At 48.8% G+C, this 14,314-nt stretch overlaps 1 protein-coding gene across 1 annotated transcript in view; it reads right to left on the bottom strand.

The window, feature by feature from the left end:
* sptbn4b (spectrin, beta, non-erythrocytic 4b) overlaps nt 1-14,314 on the bottom strand; it is a gene marked incomplete at its 5' end in the record, with an annotated part of 283,604 nt that overhangs the window by 10,772 nt on the left and 258,518 nt on the right. The window contains 4 exons of the mRNA XM_072489877.1: nt 4,318-4,604; nt 7,030-7,087; nt 8,885-9,303; nt 11,412-11,608. Of these exons, the coding sequence (XP_072345978.1) occupies nt 4,318-4,604; nt 7,030-7,087; nt 8,885-9,303; nt 11,412-11,608 (961 nt within the window). The remainder of the gene's footprint in view (nt 1-4,317; nt 4,605-7,029; nt 7,088-8,884; nt 9,304-11,411; nt 11,609-14,314) is intronic.

Genomic DNA, 14,314 nt, shown 5'->3' on the forward strand with positions numbered 1-14,314 from the left:
TATGGGCCCAATGCGGGCAAGTGGGACTAGCTTAGTGGTAGAATCTGGGTGGCATGGACCAGCTGGGCCGAAGGGCCTGTTTCCATGCTGTAAACATCTCTGACTCTGACTCAGGTCTCAGTTTCTTCACGAATGATGTAAAGTGTCACTGAAACAACATTGTTCCCAATCTCACCTCAGGGTCAAACAAGGGAAAGGTATGAGTGTGATCCATAACTTAGAGATTTTGGACGCTGAGGAGGGCAGTAACTGGCTGTTGGTACAGACGTCGGACTTTACATTCACATGTCTTTGAAGGTAGCAAAACAAGTTGAGAAAAGCGGTTCAAAAAACAGAGGAAATCCTCAACTGAGTTCAATATAAAAACCAGGATGGGTGTTCAAGATTCAATAAATCATTGGTTAGGCCTCTCTGGATTTACTTATCCACTTTGGTCGCAAAAACGCGAAGGAAGACTATTATCTGAATGGCCATAAATTAGGAGAGGGGAATGTGCAATGAGAGCTGGGTGTCCTCGTATACCAGTCACTGAAGGTAAGCAGGCAGGTGTAGCAGGCGGTAAAGAAGGCTAATGGTATGTTGGCCTTCATAGCGAGAGGATTCGAGTACAGGAGCAGGGATGTGTTGCTGCAATTATACAGGGCCTTGGTGAGGCCACACCTGGAATATTGTGTGCAGTTTTGGTCTCCTTATCTGAGGAAGGATGTTCTTCCGCTAGAGGTAGTGCAGCGAAGGTTTACCCGGCTGATTCCTGGGATGGCAGGACTGATGTATGAGGAGAGACTGAATCGGTTAGGAGTATATTCGCTGGAGTTCAGAAGAATGAGGGGGGGATCTCATAGAAACCTACAAAATTCTAACAGGACTGGACAGGGTACATGCAGGAAGGATGTTCCCAATGGTGGGGGGTGTCCAGAACCAGGGGTCACAGTCTGAGGATACGGGGTGGCCCATTCAGGACAGAGATGAGGAGAAATCTCTTCACCCAGAGAGTGGCCGGCCTGTGGAATTCGTTACCGCAGGAAGTAGTTGAGGCCAAAACATTGCATGGTTTCGAGAAGCAGTTAGATGTAGCACTTGGGGTGAGGTGGATGGAAGGATATGAAATGAAATGAAAATCGCTTATTGTCACAAGTAGGCTACAAATGAAATTACTGTGAAAAGCCCCTGGTAGCCACATTCCGCGCCCTGTTCGGGGAGGCTGGTACGGGATATGGGGGGAAAGAGGGATTAGGCTATTGAGTTGGATGAACAGCCATGATCAAAATGAATGGCGGACCTGGATCGAAGGGCCGAATGGCCTCCTCCTGCTATAGAACATAGCCAACCATTTATCCCAATCTAAGATCAGCCTAACCTATATCCCTTCAATTTACTGCTGTCCATGAGTCACTTAAATGTCCCTAATGACTCTGACTCCACCACCTCTGCTGGCAGTGCATTCCACACACCCACCACTCTCTGTGTAAAGAACCTCTGACATCTCCCCTATACCTTCCTCCAATCACCTTAAAATTATGTCCCCTCGTGACAGCCATTTCCGCCCTGGGGAAAAGTCTCTGGCTATCCACTCTATCCAATGCTCTCATCCTTCTTCGCTCCAGTGAGAAAAGCCCTAACTCCCTCAACCTTTCTTCATAAGACATGCCCTCCAGTCCAGGCAGCATCCTGGTAAATCTCCTCTGTACCCTCTCCAAAGCATCCACATCCTTTTCTATAATGAGGCGACCTTAAATGGACACAATATTCCAAGTGTGGTCTAACCAGAATTTTATAAAGCTGCAACAAAAACTCGCGGCTCTTAAACTCAATCCCCTGTTAATGAAAGCCAACACACCATACGCCTTCTTAACAACCCTATCAACCTGGTGGCAACTTTGAGGGATCTATGTACGTGGACCCCAAAATCCCTCTGTTCCTCCACACTTCCAAGAATCCTGCCTTTATCCCTGTATTTGGCAATCAAACTATGTTTTTTTAAATAATCATAACTCTCAGAATCCTTTCCAATACTTTGTTCACCACAGACATAAGACTGACTGGTCTGTAATTCCCAGGGATTTCCCTATTCCCTTTCTTGAACAGGGGAACAACATTCGCCTCCACTCCAGTGGAGAGTGAGGACGCAAAGATCATCACCAACGGCGCAGCAATCTCCTCTCTTGCTTCCTGTAGTAATCTTTGGTATATCCTGTCAGGTCCTGGAGACTTATCTATCCTGATGCTTTTCAAATTTTCCAGCACATGCTCCTTCTTAATATCAACCTGTTCGAGTCCATTAACCTGGTTCACACGGTTCTCCTGAGCAACAAGGTCCCTCTCTCCAGTGAATACTGAAGCAAAATATTAATTTTGGGCCTCCCCTATCTCTTCAGACTCGAGGCACAAGTTCCCTCCACTATCCCTGATCAGCCCTACTCTCACTCTAATCATCCTATTATTTCTCTCATAAGTATAGAACGCCTTGGGGTTTTCCCTAATCCTTCCCACCAGGGCTTTTTCATGCCCCCTTCTAGATCTCCGAAGTCCATTTTTGAGTTCCTTCCTGGCTACCTTGTAACCTCTAGAGCCGTGCCAGATCCTTGCTTCCTCAACCTTACGTAAGCTTCCTTCTTCCTCTTGACTAGAAGCTCCACTTCTCTTGTCATCCTTCGTCTTACCATTCCTTATTCGTCTCAGTGGGACAAAACTATCCAGCACTCGCAGCAAGTGCTCCTTAAACAATCCCCACATTACTGTTGTGCATTTCCCCAAGAACAACTGTTCCCACTTTATGCTCCTCATCTCCTGTCTAAAGCAGTATAATTTGTTCTCCCCCAGTTAAATACCTTCCCATACTGTGTGTTCCTATCCCTCTCCATGACTATGTTAAAGGCCAAGGAGCTCTGGTCACTGTCACCGAAATGCTCTCCCAACGAGACATCTGACACCTGGTCTAGTTCGTTGCCGAGCACCAAGTCCAATATGGCCTCCCCCCTAGTCGGCCTATCTACATATTGAGTCAGGAATCCTTCCTGTACACACCTGACAAAACCTGCTCCATCCAAATCATTTGCAGTAAGGAGGTTCCAGTCAATATTAGGGACGTTGAAGTCACCCATGACAACAACTCTGTTACCTCTGCACCTTTCCAAAATCTGCCGCCTAATCTGTTCCTCTACCTCTCTGCTGCTTTTGGGGGTCGATAGAAAACTTCCAATAAGGTGACTGCTCCTTTCTTGTTTCTGATTTCCACCCATACTGACTCAGTAGACAAACCCTCCTCAACTACCTCCTTTTCTGCAGCTGTGGTGCACTCCCTAATTAACAGTGCTACTCCCCCTCCTCTTTTACCTCCCTCCCTGTTCTTCTTAAAACATCTAAACCCCGGAACATCTAACAACCATTCCTGCTCCTGTTAAATCCATGTCTCCGTAATGGCCACAACATCGTAGTTCCAAGTACTGATCCATGCTCTAAGTAAGTTTCCCTTATTCCTGACACTCCTTGCATTGAAACAGACACACTTTAACCCATTCCACTGAGTGCAACTTTGCCCTATCAACTGTCTATCCTTCCTGACTGACTTGCTGTATACTATTTCTGCCTGTTCAACAGCTACCCTATCCTCTGATCCATAGCTCTGGTTCCCATCCCCCTGCTCTGTTCAATGTTTATTTGTTCTATGTAAATCTGCTCCCCCTTATCCTAACACTATGACCTCTCGTCTAGATTGCCCCACACGAGGAAGCATCCGCTCTACATATTTGTCAATATCTTTTATCATCTTAAATACCTCAATTTGATCTCTCATTATTCTAAACCCGGGAGAGTATAGGCCTAATCTACTCAATCTCTCTTCATACGACAAACCGCTCATCTCTGGAATCAATCTGGTGAACCTCCTCTGTACTGCCTCTAATGCTACTACATCCCCTCCTCAAATAAGGGGACCAAAACTGTACCCAGTACTCCAGGTTCGATCACACCAATGCCTTGTACAACACTTCACTCCTGTTATATTCTATTCCTTTAGCTATAAAGGCCAAAATTCCATTTGCCTTCCTTATTACCTGCAGACAGACTTTCTGCGATTCATGCACAAGGACGCCCAGATCCCTCTGCACCGAAGCACTCTGAAGTTGCTCTCCATTTTGATAATAAGTTCCCTTTCCATTTACCCATTGTGCCTGCACGCTAGTATAGAATAGAGGGTTCAAATGACAGATTTAGATGAGGAAAGGTAGGAGGAGACTTCAGTAGGGGATAAACACTGGCATGGTTGGGCCGAATGGCGTGTTTCTGTCCCAGAAATCCGGTGCAATGCCTATGTACTACCTGCTGGATGATTTTTTATTGGACGCCCCCAACTCGTGCTTGCGAATGAGGATTCCTTCCTGCTCTGCCGTGTGTGTTACTGGCGGTGGCAGCGCGGCGCTATTCTGGGGAGATGGTGCGGAGCGGGATCGGCGGGTTTCTCCAACTGGCTGGTTCGGATCCTTCGGTCGCGGTCTCCTCCTGGGCTTGGGCCTATCTCTGGCTCGCGGTCTGTCTGGCCGTGGGGTTCTCTCTGGCAGTTTCTCAAGTCCATTCGGTAGCCCAACAGACAGCGATGAATCGCGTCCCTGTGGAGAAAAATCGGCTTAGTTTCCACCAGTCACAGTAAGTCCGTCCAATCTTCTCACCCGCCCACGACGCTTCTCGCATGGAAAATCCTGTCCAAAGACTGAGTTGGGGTGTACGCTGGGTTGGAAGTCAAATCAGGTGCAGAAAGAGGAGGGAAAGAAAGGTTAAATTTGGGACAGAGAGAAAAAAAAAGAGACAAAGGAAAAGTAAGAGTAAAAGGTCAAATTTAAAGTTTTTTTCAGTGTTCTGAAAATTCAAAAGCTGAAGAAATGAGACTCCACACTTGTGAAGCATAATTTTCAATGTCAGACAGGTTGGCAGTAGCTAATCATTATCACGCTACTAATTACCTGCTCAGTGGTGAGTTTAGTCTCTGTCTATTAGGTCAGTAATGAAACTTTGCGCTATTCAGTGTAACTCAGGCGCGAGAAAGGAAGTGAGACGTTGTTTTTGTTGAAGCCAATGTTGGGACAGTGCAACTTTGGAACAGCAATTTTTTAATATTCACCATTAACTGCACATCTGCCAATTCCTCTGCACCATTCATGCTTAATTTACGGTGATGGTATTGGCCCTCGCAGTTATTTTGACGGCAACATTTGGCTCCTTACCTCGCTCCCCCAAGGATAACTCAGGTATTCAAATAGAGGTTCCTGACTGGAATCTTCCATCACAGAAATAGGAAGCCAGCTACAGAGTGTGGTCCCAACAAATTTGGTCAGTACCTCATCCCCAGTACTGATCCCTGGGAAGCTTTACTTAGTAAATTGACCAATGATACCTATCCCATATTTTACACTCTATTCTACATGATACTATCCAATAGGTCGCTTTATATTATAGATTACTCCACACCATAGGCTATACCATGTCTCATCCACCTAGTTCCACTTTCGTGACACTGGTCGACTCAGTCCCTGTTTCAGGTCAATGCTGCTGCAACTCTTAACTAGGCCTTTGTTAAACCTAGGCTTGATACGTGGAGTAATGTCCTAGATTAACCATGGTCTCATTGACTGGCAGAACAATCGCGAGGGGCTGAATGGCCTACTCCTGGTCCGAGGTTTGACAATACTCCTGCGAAGCTTCTTGGGACATTTGATGACAATCAAGGTGCTGTAGAAATATACGAGTGGTTGTTATACACTATCATAGGTTACACTATATGGATTACACTGTACGAGGGGAGACAGTGGCGCAGCGGTATTGTCACTGGACTGGTAATCCGGAGTTCCAGGGTAATGCCCTGGGGACCCGGGTTCAAATCCCACCACGGCAGAATGCAAATTCAATTTTTTAAAATCTGAAATTTTTAAAAAAGATATGTCGAATGCACCTTTAGGGAAGGAAATCTGCCATTCTTACCCGGTCTGGCCTACATGTGACTCCAGACCCAGAGCAAAGTGGCTCTTAACTGCCCTCTGAAATGGCCGAGTCGGCCACTCAGTTCAAGGGCATGGGCTGAGACCCCCAAAACCAATGAAGGAATAAAAAAAAATCTATAGATTACATTAGGTTATTCTATAGGTTATACTATATTGTAGATACGTCCTAATGGATTAGTGGCCAATGAGTTCTTTTTACCTGTCTTTGATTCTAATTAAGATGGCAGCCTCTGTATTACTCGGTCCCAGATGATGACCATCACGGTTTTCTATACTCTGAACCCGGTGTGCTTTAGAAGCTCAGGTTACAGTACGTCCCTGAGAATTTAATCCTTCATCACCTCACCCCAGTCTCGGACATCCAGTGAAGTGGCTGTGGTATTATCATAACGATCGGCATTACAAGGGTTAATGTAGTCTCAAGAATAGCCACTAGAGGGAGCTGCAGATGCAAGTATATAAAGCAGTGATGCTGGACCTTCGGGGAGGAGTGTAAGCAGGAGATAGTTAGTGATGGTCACAGGAGTAGTTAGTGTGAGAAGGTTAAATTATAGTTTATACCAGTTGATGAGATTAGATGAGTGTAGTTAGATGTTATTGATCAATTCTGTATTCTAAAGGACTAAGAGTCAAAACCCAGTTTAGTCGTGTAAATAAAATCTTGGCTTTGTTTAAGTAAAAGCTATACTGTGGTCTTTGTGGAACACTACGCGAATAAGAAACACAAAGAAAACCACGGTGCCGAAGTTATTCATATTCTTTGTCGAAACCCTCCCACCTGCTCCACTCTCAATCGTGCTTTCTCTAGTCGATAATTCCAGTTACAATCACTTTGGTTCCGCAGTTTGTTTTTGGTCTGTGAGAATGCGGCACGTAACGGAAAGTGAGGGGCTGAACCCACCCTGACACGGTCTTCGTTGAACCCCACTCAGAGACTGCGAGGCAGCGCAAATGTTCAGCAGCGCCGTGAGTCTCAATATTTAAAGAGGGGGGGACTCATCCTGCCCAACCTGCTACCAGCGCCTCGCACCTCCCTCACCTGGGCCTCCTTTTCCTGAAGTTGCTCCACAATATCAGCGAGCGTGGTCCTCCTGTCCCTGCGGAGACAAGACAATAACATCGGAATTGTCAGACTTCCTGGCACTCCCTTTTTGTGAGAGATCCCGGGCCTCAGTCAGGTGTGTAACTCTCCCCTCCCTGATGCCCCGCAATGCCTGCACCTCAGCCTCCAGCGCGCCGACTCTGTGCTAGGGTTCCTCGGGATGGAGAGGCCTACTGCAGGCCTGGTAATCCGAGATCACGATGCTCTCCACAGACTCCCATCACCTGCACGGCCATCCTTCCCTAACTCAGTTACACTAATAACCAATCTCAGATTGTCAACCGGGCTCGCCAAGTGATTCACTTACACTTATCAAAAGCCACACTATGCAGGGATCAGCCCATGAACACATCCGGACATTGAACCTTTTTGCATTAAATAAAAGCATGGGTGGGTGGGGAGAGGGGGATGGGGGGTGGCAGATCCCTGATGCATTTGCTATGGCAACACCACCACCAGTCAAAGCCAACTTGCCAACAAACCGGCACCTTTTTCTCCTGTGGTATACGTCGTAGCTCCTTTTGAAATTTGACATTCTGGTGTTTGTCCTTTTTGGCATTCTTTCACAAAATGTGGGTGTCACTGGCTAGGCCAGCATTTGTTGCCCATCCCTAATTGCCCCTTGAGAAGGTGGTGGTGAGCCACCTTCTTGAACCGCTGCAGTCCATGTGGTGTAGGTACACCCGCAGTGCTTTGGGAGGGCGTTCGAGGATTTTGACCCAGTGACAGTGAAGGAACGGCCGATATATTTCCAAGTCTGGATGGTGAGTGGCTTAGAGGGGAACCTCCAGGAGGTGGGTTCCCAGGTATCTGTTGCCCTTGTCCTTCTAGATGGTAGAGTTTGGAAGGTGCTGCCTAAGGATCTTTGATGAGTTCCTGCAGCACATCTTATTGATGGTACACATGGCGGCTACTGTGTGTTGGTGGTACGTTGGCTGGCGGAAGCGGTGCCAATCAAGTGAGGCTGCCTTGTCCTGGATGGTGTGGAGCTTCTTGAGTGTTGTTGGAGTGGCGCTCATCCAGGCAAGTGGGGAGTATTTCATCACACTCCTGACTTGTGCCCTGTAGATGGTGGACAGGCTTTGGGGGGTCAGGCGTTGAGTTACTCGCTGCAGGATTCCCAGCCTCTGACCTGCTCTTGTAGCCACAGTATTTATATGGCTAGTCCAGCTCAGTTTCTGGTAAATGGTAACCCCCAGTATGGTAATAGTGGGGAATTCAGTGACTGTAATGCCATTGAATGTCAATGGGCGGTGATTAGAGTCACTCGTGTTGGGAATAGTCACTGCCTGGCGCTTGTATGCCATGAAGTGCGGGCAATGGGACTAATTGGATTGCTTCCTGGAGAGAGCTGGCATGGAATGGATGGACCAAATGTCCTCCTTCTGTATCGTAACAACTCTATGACTCTAAATACTAGGAATCCTTATGCTTTTATTTTTCCAAATTAGCTTTCACAACTTGACCTGAAAGGCAGCTTTTGGGTGTGTAAGTATATTGGAAACAGGCAATTCAGAATTGATCTGATTTAGGAGAGACTAGTGTTCAATGTTAACACAAACTCCTTCCATACGCAATACATGTGCAACCCCCCCCCCCCCCGCTGTCCACCTCCCCTCCACTCCACCGTTTTCTCCAACATGCCTGTTACACATCGGAAAATGGGATAGTAGCAGTTTTTCCCAGGGGTAAAGAGCCCGGTGTGACATGTCGAATGTCCTGGCTCTGCCCCATGACGAACGTTTGGCCGAGCGCGGCGCCCTCGCTCCGCGGCTGAAGGAGGTTGACTCACCCGGCGGCCCCTCCGTCCTCCAGCTCCAGCTCCCGATGCTCGCTCAGAGACTCCTGACGCTCCCTCCTGGAGTCTTGCCTCGCTTCGCTCTGCTCGACCTTTGGATGGGTCCGCTCGCGCCTCCCGTCGGAGTGCGGCGGCGGTGTGGCGCTCGGCTCCGGCCGCCCCGCGGCCTGCTCCTGCCCCTCCTGCCGGACTGCCCGTGGAGGTAACTTGAGTTCTGCCCTCTCGGACCTCACCTGCTGGAGGCCATCGATGATTTCGTACTTGGCTTGTTGTTTGACCGGCCGCGTTTCTGCCACTGCCACCGACTGCTCGGGCAGTGCCACCCTGGTTTCTGACAGCACTCTGCGGCTCAGCAGAGGGGTTGCAGGCTGCTGATGGACTTGGTAAGCAGCCTTATTCTCTATCCGTTCTAGCTAAAGGAGAGAAAAATTAGAATGTGAACGCAAATGCCCATTGCTGTCGAGTTGAAATTCTCAAGGCATTAGGGTGTTTGCTCGAGTCAGTTACTACAGGGTTGGGAACTGCAAACATGGTAAATAGGGACACAAATCTAGCCTAGTGACAGCACGTAGAACAGTGGTCAGCACTGTTGCTTCATGCTCCAGGGTTCCCGGTTCGATTCCCGGCTTGGGTCCCTGACTGTGCGGAGTCTGTGCACGTTTCCTCCGGGCGCTCCGGTTTCCTCCCACAAGTCCCGAAAGACGTGCTGTTAGGTGGATTGGACATTCTGAATTCTCAGTAGCATAGTGGAATGTGGTGACTAGGGAAATTTCACAGTAACTTCATTGCAGTGTTAATGTAAGGGCAGCACGGTAGCACAGTGATTAGCACTGTTGCTTTGCAATGCCAGGTTCTGGGCACGATTGCCGCTTGGATCACTGTGCAGAGTCTGCATGTTCTCCCCGTGTCTGCGTGGGTTTCCTCCGGGTGCTCCAGTTTCCTCCCACAAGTCCCGAAAGATGTGCTTGTTAGGTGAATTGGACATTCTGAATTCTCCCTTCATGTACTGAACATGCGCCAGAATGTGGTGGCTAGGGGCTTTTCACAGTAACTTCATTGCAGTGTTAATGTAAGGGCAGCACGGTAGCATAGTGGTTAGCACATTTGCTTCACAGCTAAAAAGGTCCGAGGTTCGATTCCCGACTGGGTCACTGTCAGTGCGGAGTCTACACATTCTCCCCAGGGCTGCGTGGGTTTCCTCCGCACTGACAGGTGGATTGGCCATGATAAATTGCCCCTTAGTGTCCAGGGATGTGCAGGTTAGATGGAGTTATGAAGATAGAGCAGGGGAGAGGGCGCTCTTTCAGAGGGTTGGTGTAGACTAGAGGGGCCGAATGGCCTCCTTCTGCCCCGTCGAGTTTGTGTGGATTCTGATTCAGTTGAAATAATAACAATAATAATCTTTATTGTCGCAAGTAGGCTTCATAGAATTTACAGGCAGAAGGATGCCATTCGGCCCATCGAGTCTGCACCGGCCCTTACAAAGACCACCCTACTCAAGCCCACATATCTACATTATCCCTGAAACCCAGTAACCCCCACTTAACCTTTTTTGGACACTAAGGGCAATTTAGCACAGCCAATCCACCTAACCCGCACACCTTTAGACTGTGGGAGGAAACCGGAGCACCCGGAGGAAACCCACGCAGACACGGGGAGAACGTACAAACTGCACACAGACAGTCACCCGAGGCCGGAATCGAACCCAGGTCCCTGGCACTGCGAGGCAGCAGTGCTAACCCGCTGTGCCACGTGCCGCACAAAAATGGAACAAAAACAAAATGGGAACTCTGCGTGGGATCAATTCCTGCATCATAATTCGGCTTAACGGAGAACAGAGGCCAGGACAGGAAGATGAAGGAACAACAATCCAGGCAGGGCCCTCACAACCAGCCCACAGAGCGGTTCCTGTTTCCGCAAAGAATTGTCACAACGATCGCCAAAACCCCTGAGTATGCCTTCCACTGCTGGCTCCAATGTGATGACAGCCTTCAACTCACCCACTTGCCATGGTTTTCCCCAATAACTCTCTCAACCAACTCAGCCCAAACCTGGGCCACCTGCTCGGGACCGACCCAAGTCTTTGGGGACCTGTTTCCAGACCCCATGTTGGTATGAATTCTTTAGCCCAGGAGGTTGTGAAAGCCAAGCCCTTGAGCGTCTTAAAGGCTGAGATCGATAGGCTTTTAATCAGCGGGGTGATTAAGGGTTACTGAGAGAATAATAATAATAATAACCTTTTATTGTGAAGTTACTGTGAAAAGCCCCTAGTCGCACCATTCCGGCACCTGTTCGGGTAAGCTGGTATGGGAATTGAACTCGCGCTGCTGGCCTTGTTCTGTATCACAAACCAGCAATCTAGCCCACTGAGCTAAACCAAGGCAGAAGGCAGTGTTAGATCAGCAGTGATCTTATCAATGGCAGAGCGGGCTCGAGGGGCTGAATGGCCTACTCCTGTCCCTATTTCCAGACCAAGTTGGGTTGGGAAATATTCTAACGAGGTGCGTTTGACTGGACCTACCGTGGTAAGCCTCCTCAGTGAACTGAATCTCTCCTCCCAGGCCGCTGCCGCCTTCCGGAAGGCCTCATGACGTTTGATGAGCTGCTCCACCTCGTCCACGCTGTTGCCCAGCTGGCTGCTGCTGACCAGGCGCTCCTGCGTGCTCAGCCACGACTCTGCCACCACCGCCTCCTGGGCAAACTGGTGCACTTCCAGCACTGCGGGAAGAGCACAACCCAGGTCAAAGACACCCACGGCGAGTCCCGGCGGCTGAACAACAACTCCTCCCGCGAGGCCGGACGGTTAAGGATTAATGAGAAGGACCTAACGTGCAAAGTACCGGTGTCAGTTCCCAGGTGTGAACTCAAGAGGGCGCAATTTGGCCTCAATTCCTATAATCGCTGAATCAGACAGCACAGAAGGAGCCAATTCAGCCCATTGCACCTGTGTTGTCTTTTTGAAAGAGTTACTCGTCGGTCCCACATTCTTGTTCTTTCTCCATAACCCCTGACACGTAAGAGTACCTTTAAGAAATGGGTGTTTAAGAAATGTACCTTTAAGAAATGGAGCTGCTCATGTTACTGGAGTAATGTCAGAGTGTGGGTGGAGCTGAGCTTTACTTCTGCTTTTTAGTTTCAGTTTGAGAAAAAGCTTGGGTGTGTCTGTGATTTTCAGTGAGCTGCATCTGAAGTTTAAACAAAGAGATGTAATGTTGATCTCTGCCATCCAAAGACTCTCTATGGATCATTTGGTGAACCCAGAATTGTAAAAGGTCTCAATATTGAATGTAAACCTAATATGCTCCTGTTTGAAGGTTTGTTAAGTCTTTTGGATGTTAAAAGGACAGCTTACAGGGTTACATACTGTTGTATTCTTTGGGGGGTGTATTTGATTTACTGGTTGCTAAGATGTTCACTGTTTGTTTCAGAAAGGTTAACTTGAGTTCATAGAATAAACATTGTTTTGCTTTAAAAAAAGAATGTTTCCATTTCTGCTGTACCACACCTGTAGAGTGGGTCGTGTGCTCCCCATACCACAATCTATTAATAGTTGTGGGTCAGGTGAACTCCATGACACACTTTGGGGTTCTCCAAACCCTGACCAATAACACCCCATTTTTGTTCCCTTTCAAATATCCATCCAATTCCATTTTGAAAGTCGTTTGATTAACATTTCGGATCACATTTCGCTGCGTAATAAGTGAGAATGCTGAAGTTTACTGTCGACTGTGGGGGAGGTGGGCAAGGGCAGCGAAGGCAAGTGGGGTAGGGGTCAACAGGGCGGGGCAGAGGTCAACAGAGCCGGGTAGAGGTCAACAGAGCGGGGTAGAGGTCAACAGAATGGGCCAGAGGTCAACAGAGCGGGGCCAGAGGCGGACATTCGGTGAAATACGCAACGCTGCAGCGCGGGGCTCCGGCCAATGGGGGGGGCACCATACTGAGAGGTGACTGTTGTGGTGGGAACACCAATCAGAGCCTTGGCAGCTCTAACTTTGCCGCCAGGCTGAAGAAATTCGAATGAGCCTATCAGCAGGCAATACGGAACATCGTCGGGCTCTGATTGGTGGACTCCCCCTTGAGAGCGGGTAAACAGTTTGCCAAACATTGCGAGGTGGCGGAGGCTTAGAGCAGTTCAGACATGGGTTTCCTGAATTGGTGTGAAGTTCCCGAACTTTCATTGAGTAAAGGTGCAAAGCAGCAGCCGGGTTTCTGGCATTCAGGATGGCGGGCAGCCTGAGGCAAAAGTGAGGTCGCTGACCTAACATCGACGGGCGAGTCTATGAAGCCTTCAGTGACGTAAGGAGGAGGTGCTGGCAAATGACTGTCAAGGGGAGCAGCAGGGTGACCCTCGACCTCCAGGCCAGGCCTGAGAAGAGAAGGTGGCCAACCAACCAGAAAGAAGAGGCTCAATAGCCAGCAGCAGTAGCCAAGTAGCCGGACAGGAGCACCCGCGAGGCTCGAGGCCCAGTCACCCAAGTGATATCCGAGAGGTGAGAAAAGCAGAAGGCGGAGGTGCGAAGGAGGCCAGGCAAGCGCTGAGCAGCTGAGCTGCGGGAATGAGACGACTCGACCAGAGCTAGAGGCCTGTTGCTGTTTTTGCATGTAGAATTTATAGGGGGCGTGATGTGAGGCTCCTGCAAAGGAGGAAGAGTGCAGGGCCCCCCAACAACCTCTGGGCAGAGGTTAACTGAGTGGGGCAGATAGGTGTGGGGAGGAGGGCAGAGATAACAAATGGAATATTGATTACTGCCCAGAATTGGGAGCCCTGCTCTTCCTGATATACATTAATGAGCTAGATCTTGGTGTACAGAGCAAATTACAAAATCTGCTGATGATTCAACACTCTGACATATTGTGAACTGTGAGGAGAATAGTTTAGAACTTCAAAAGGACATGAAGGAATGGCTGGACAGGTGACATTCGATGCAGAGAAATGGGAGGTGATAAATGTTGTTAGGAAGAACGTGGACAGTATAAAACAAAGGGTTCAGGAGCAGAGAGTCATGGGTGGAGGTGAGCACAGGTCATCGAAGGTGGCCGGCAGGTTGAAAGTGTGGTTCATAAAGCCCTCAGCATCCTAGGCTTTGTTAATGGGGGCTTAGAGCACAAGTGCAAGGCTATGTTGAAGTTGTATAGGACACACGGCCTCAGCTGGAGTACTGTGTCTAATTCTGGGCTCCGCACTCGAAAAGATTCACGCGAATGGTTCTAGGTTTGAGGAACTTCAGTTCTGAGGATAGATTGGAGATTAGAAAAAGGAGGCAGAGAGGAGATTTTATAGAGGTATTTGAATTCAGGAGGGGTCTACACAGAGTAGTTAGGGAGGTGGGGGTGGTGGCTGCAAGGGAGGGCGGTGTTGGGAGGGTGGCGGAGGGTTCTGGGAGGAAGGAGGCTGGTGCTGGGGGGGGTGGGGGTGCTGGGGGG

This window comes from Scyliorhinus torazame, chromosome 25 (assembly GCF_047496885.1).
Source record: "Scyliorhinus torazame isolate Kashiwa2021f chromosome 25, sScyTor2.1, whole genome shotgun sequence".
NCBI classification, from domain to species: Eukaryota; Metazoa; Chordata; class Chondrichthyes; order Carcharhiniformes; family Scyliorhinidae; genus Scyliorhinus; species Scyliorhinus torazame.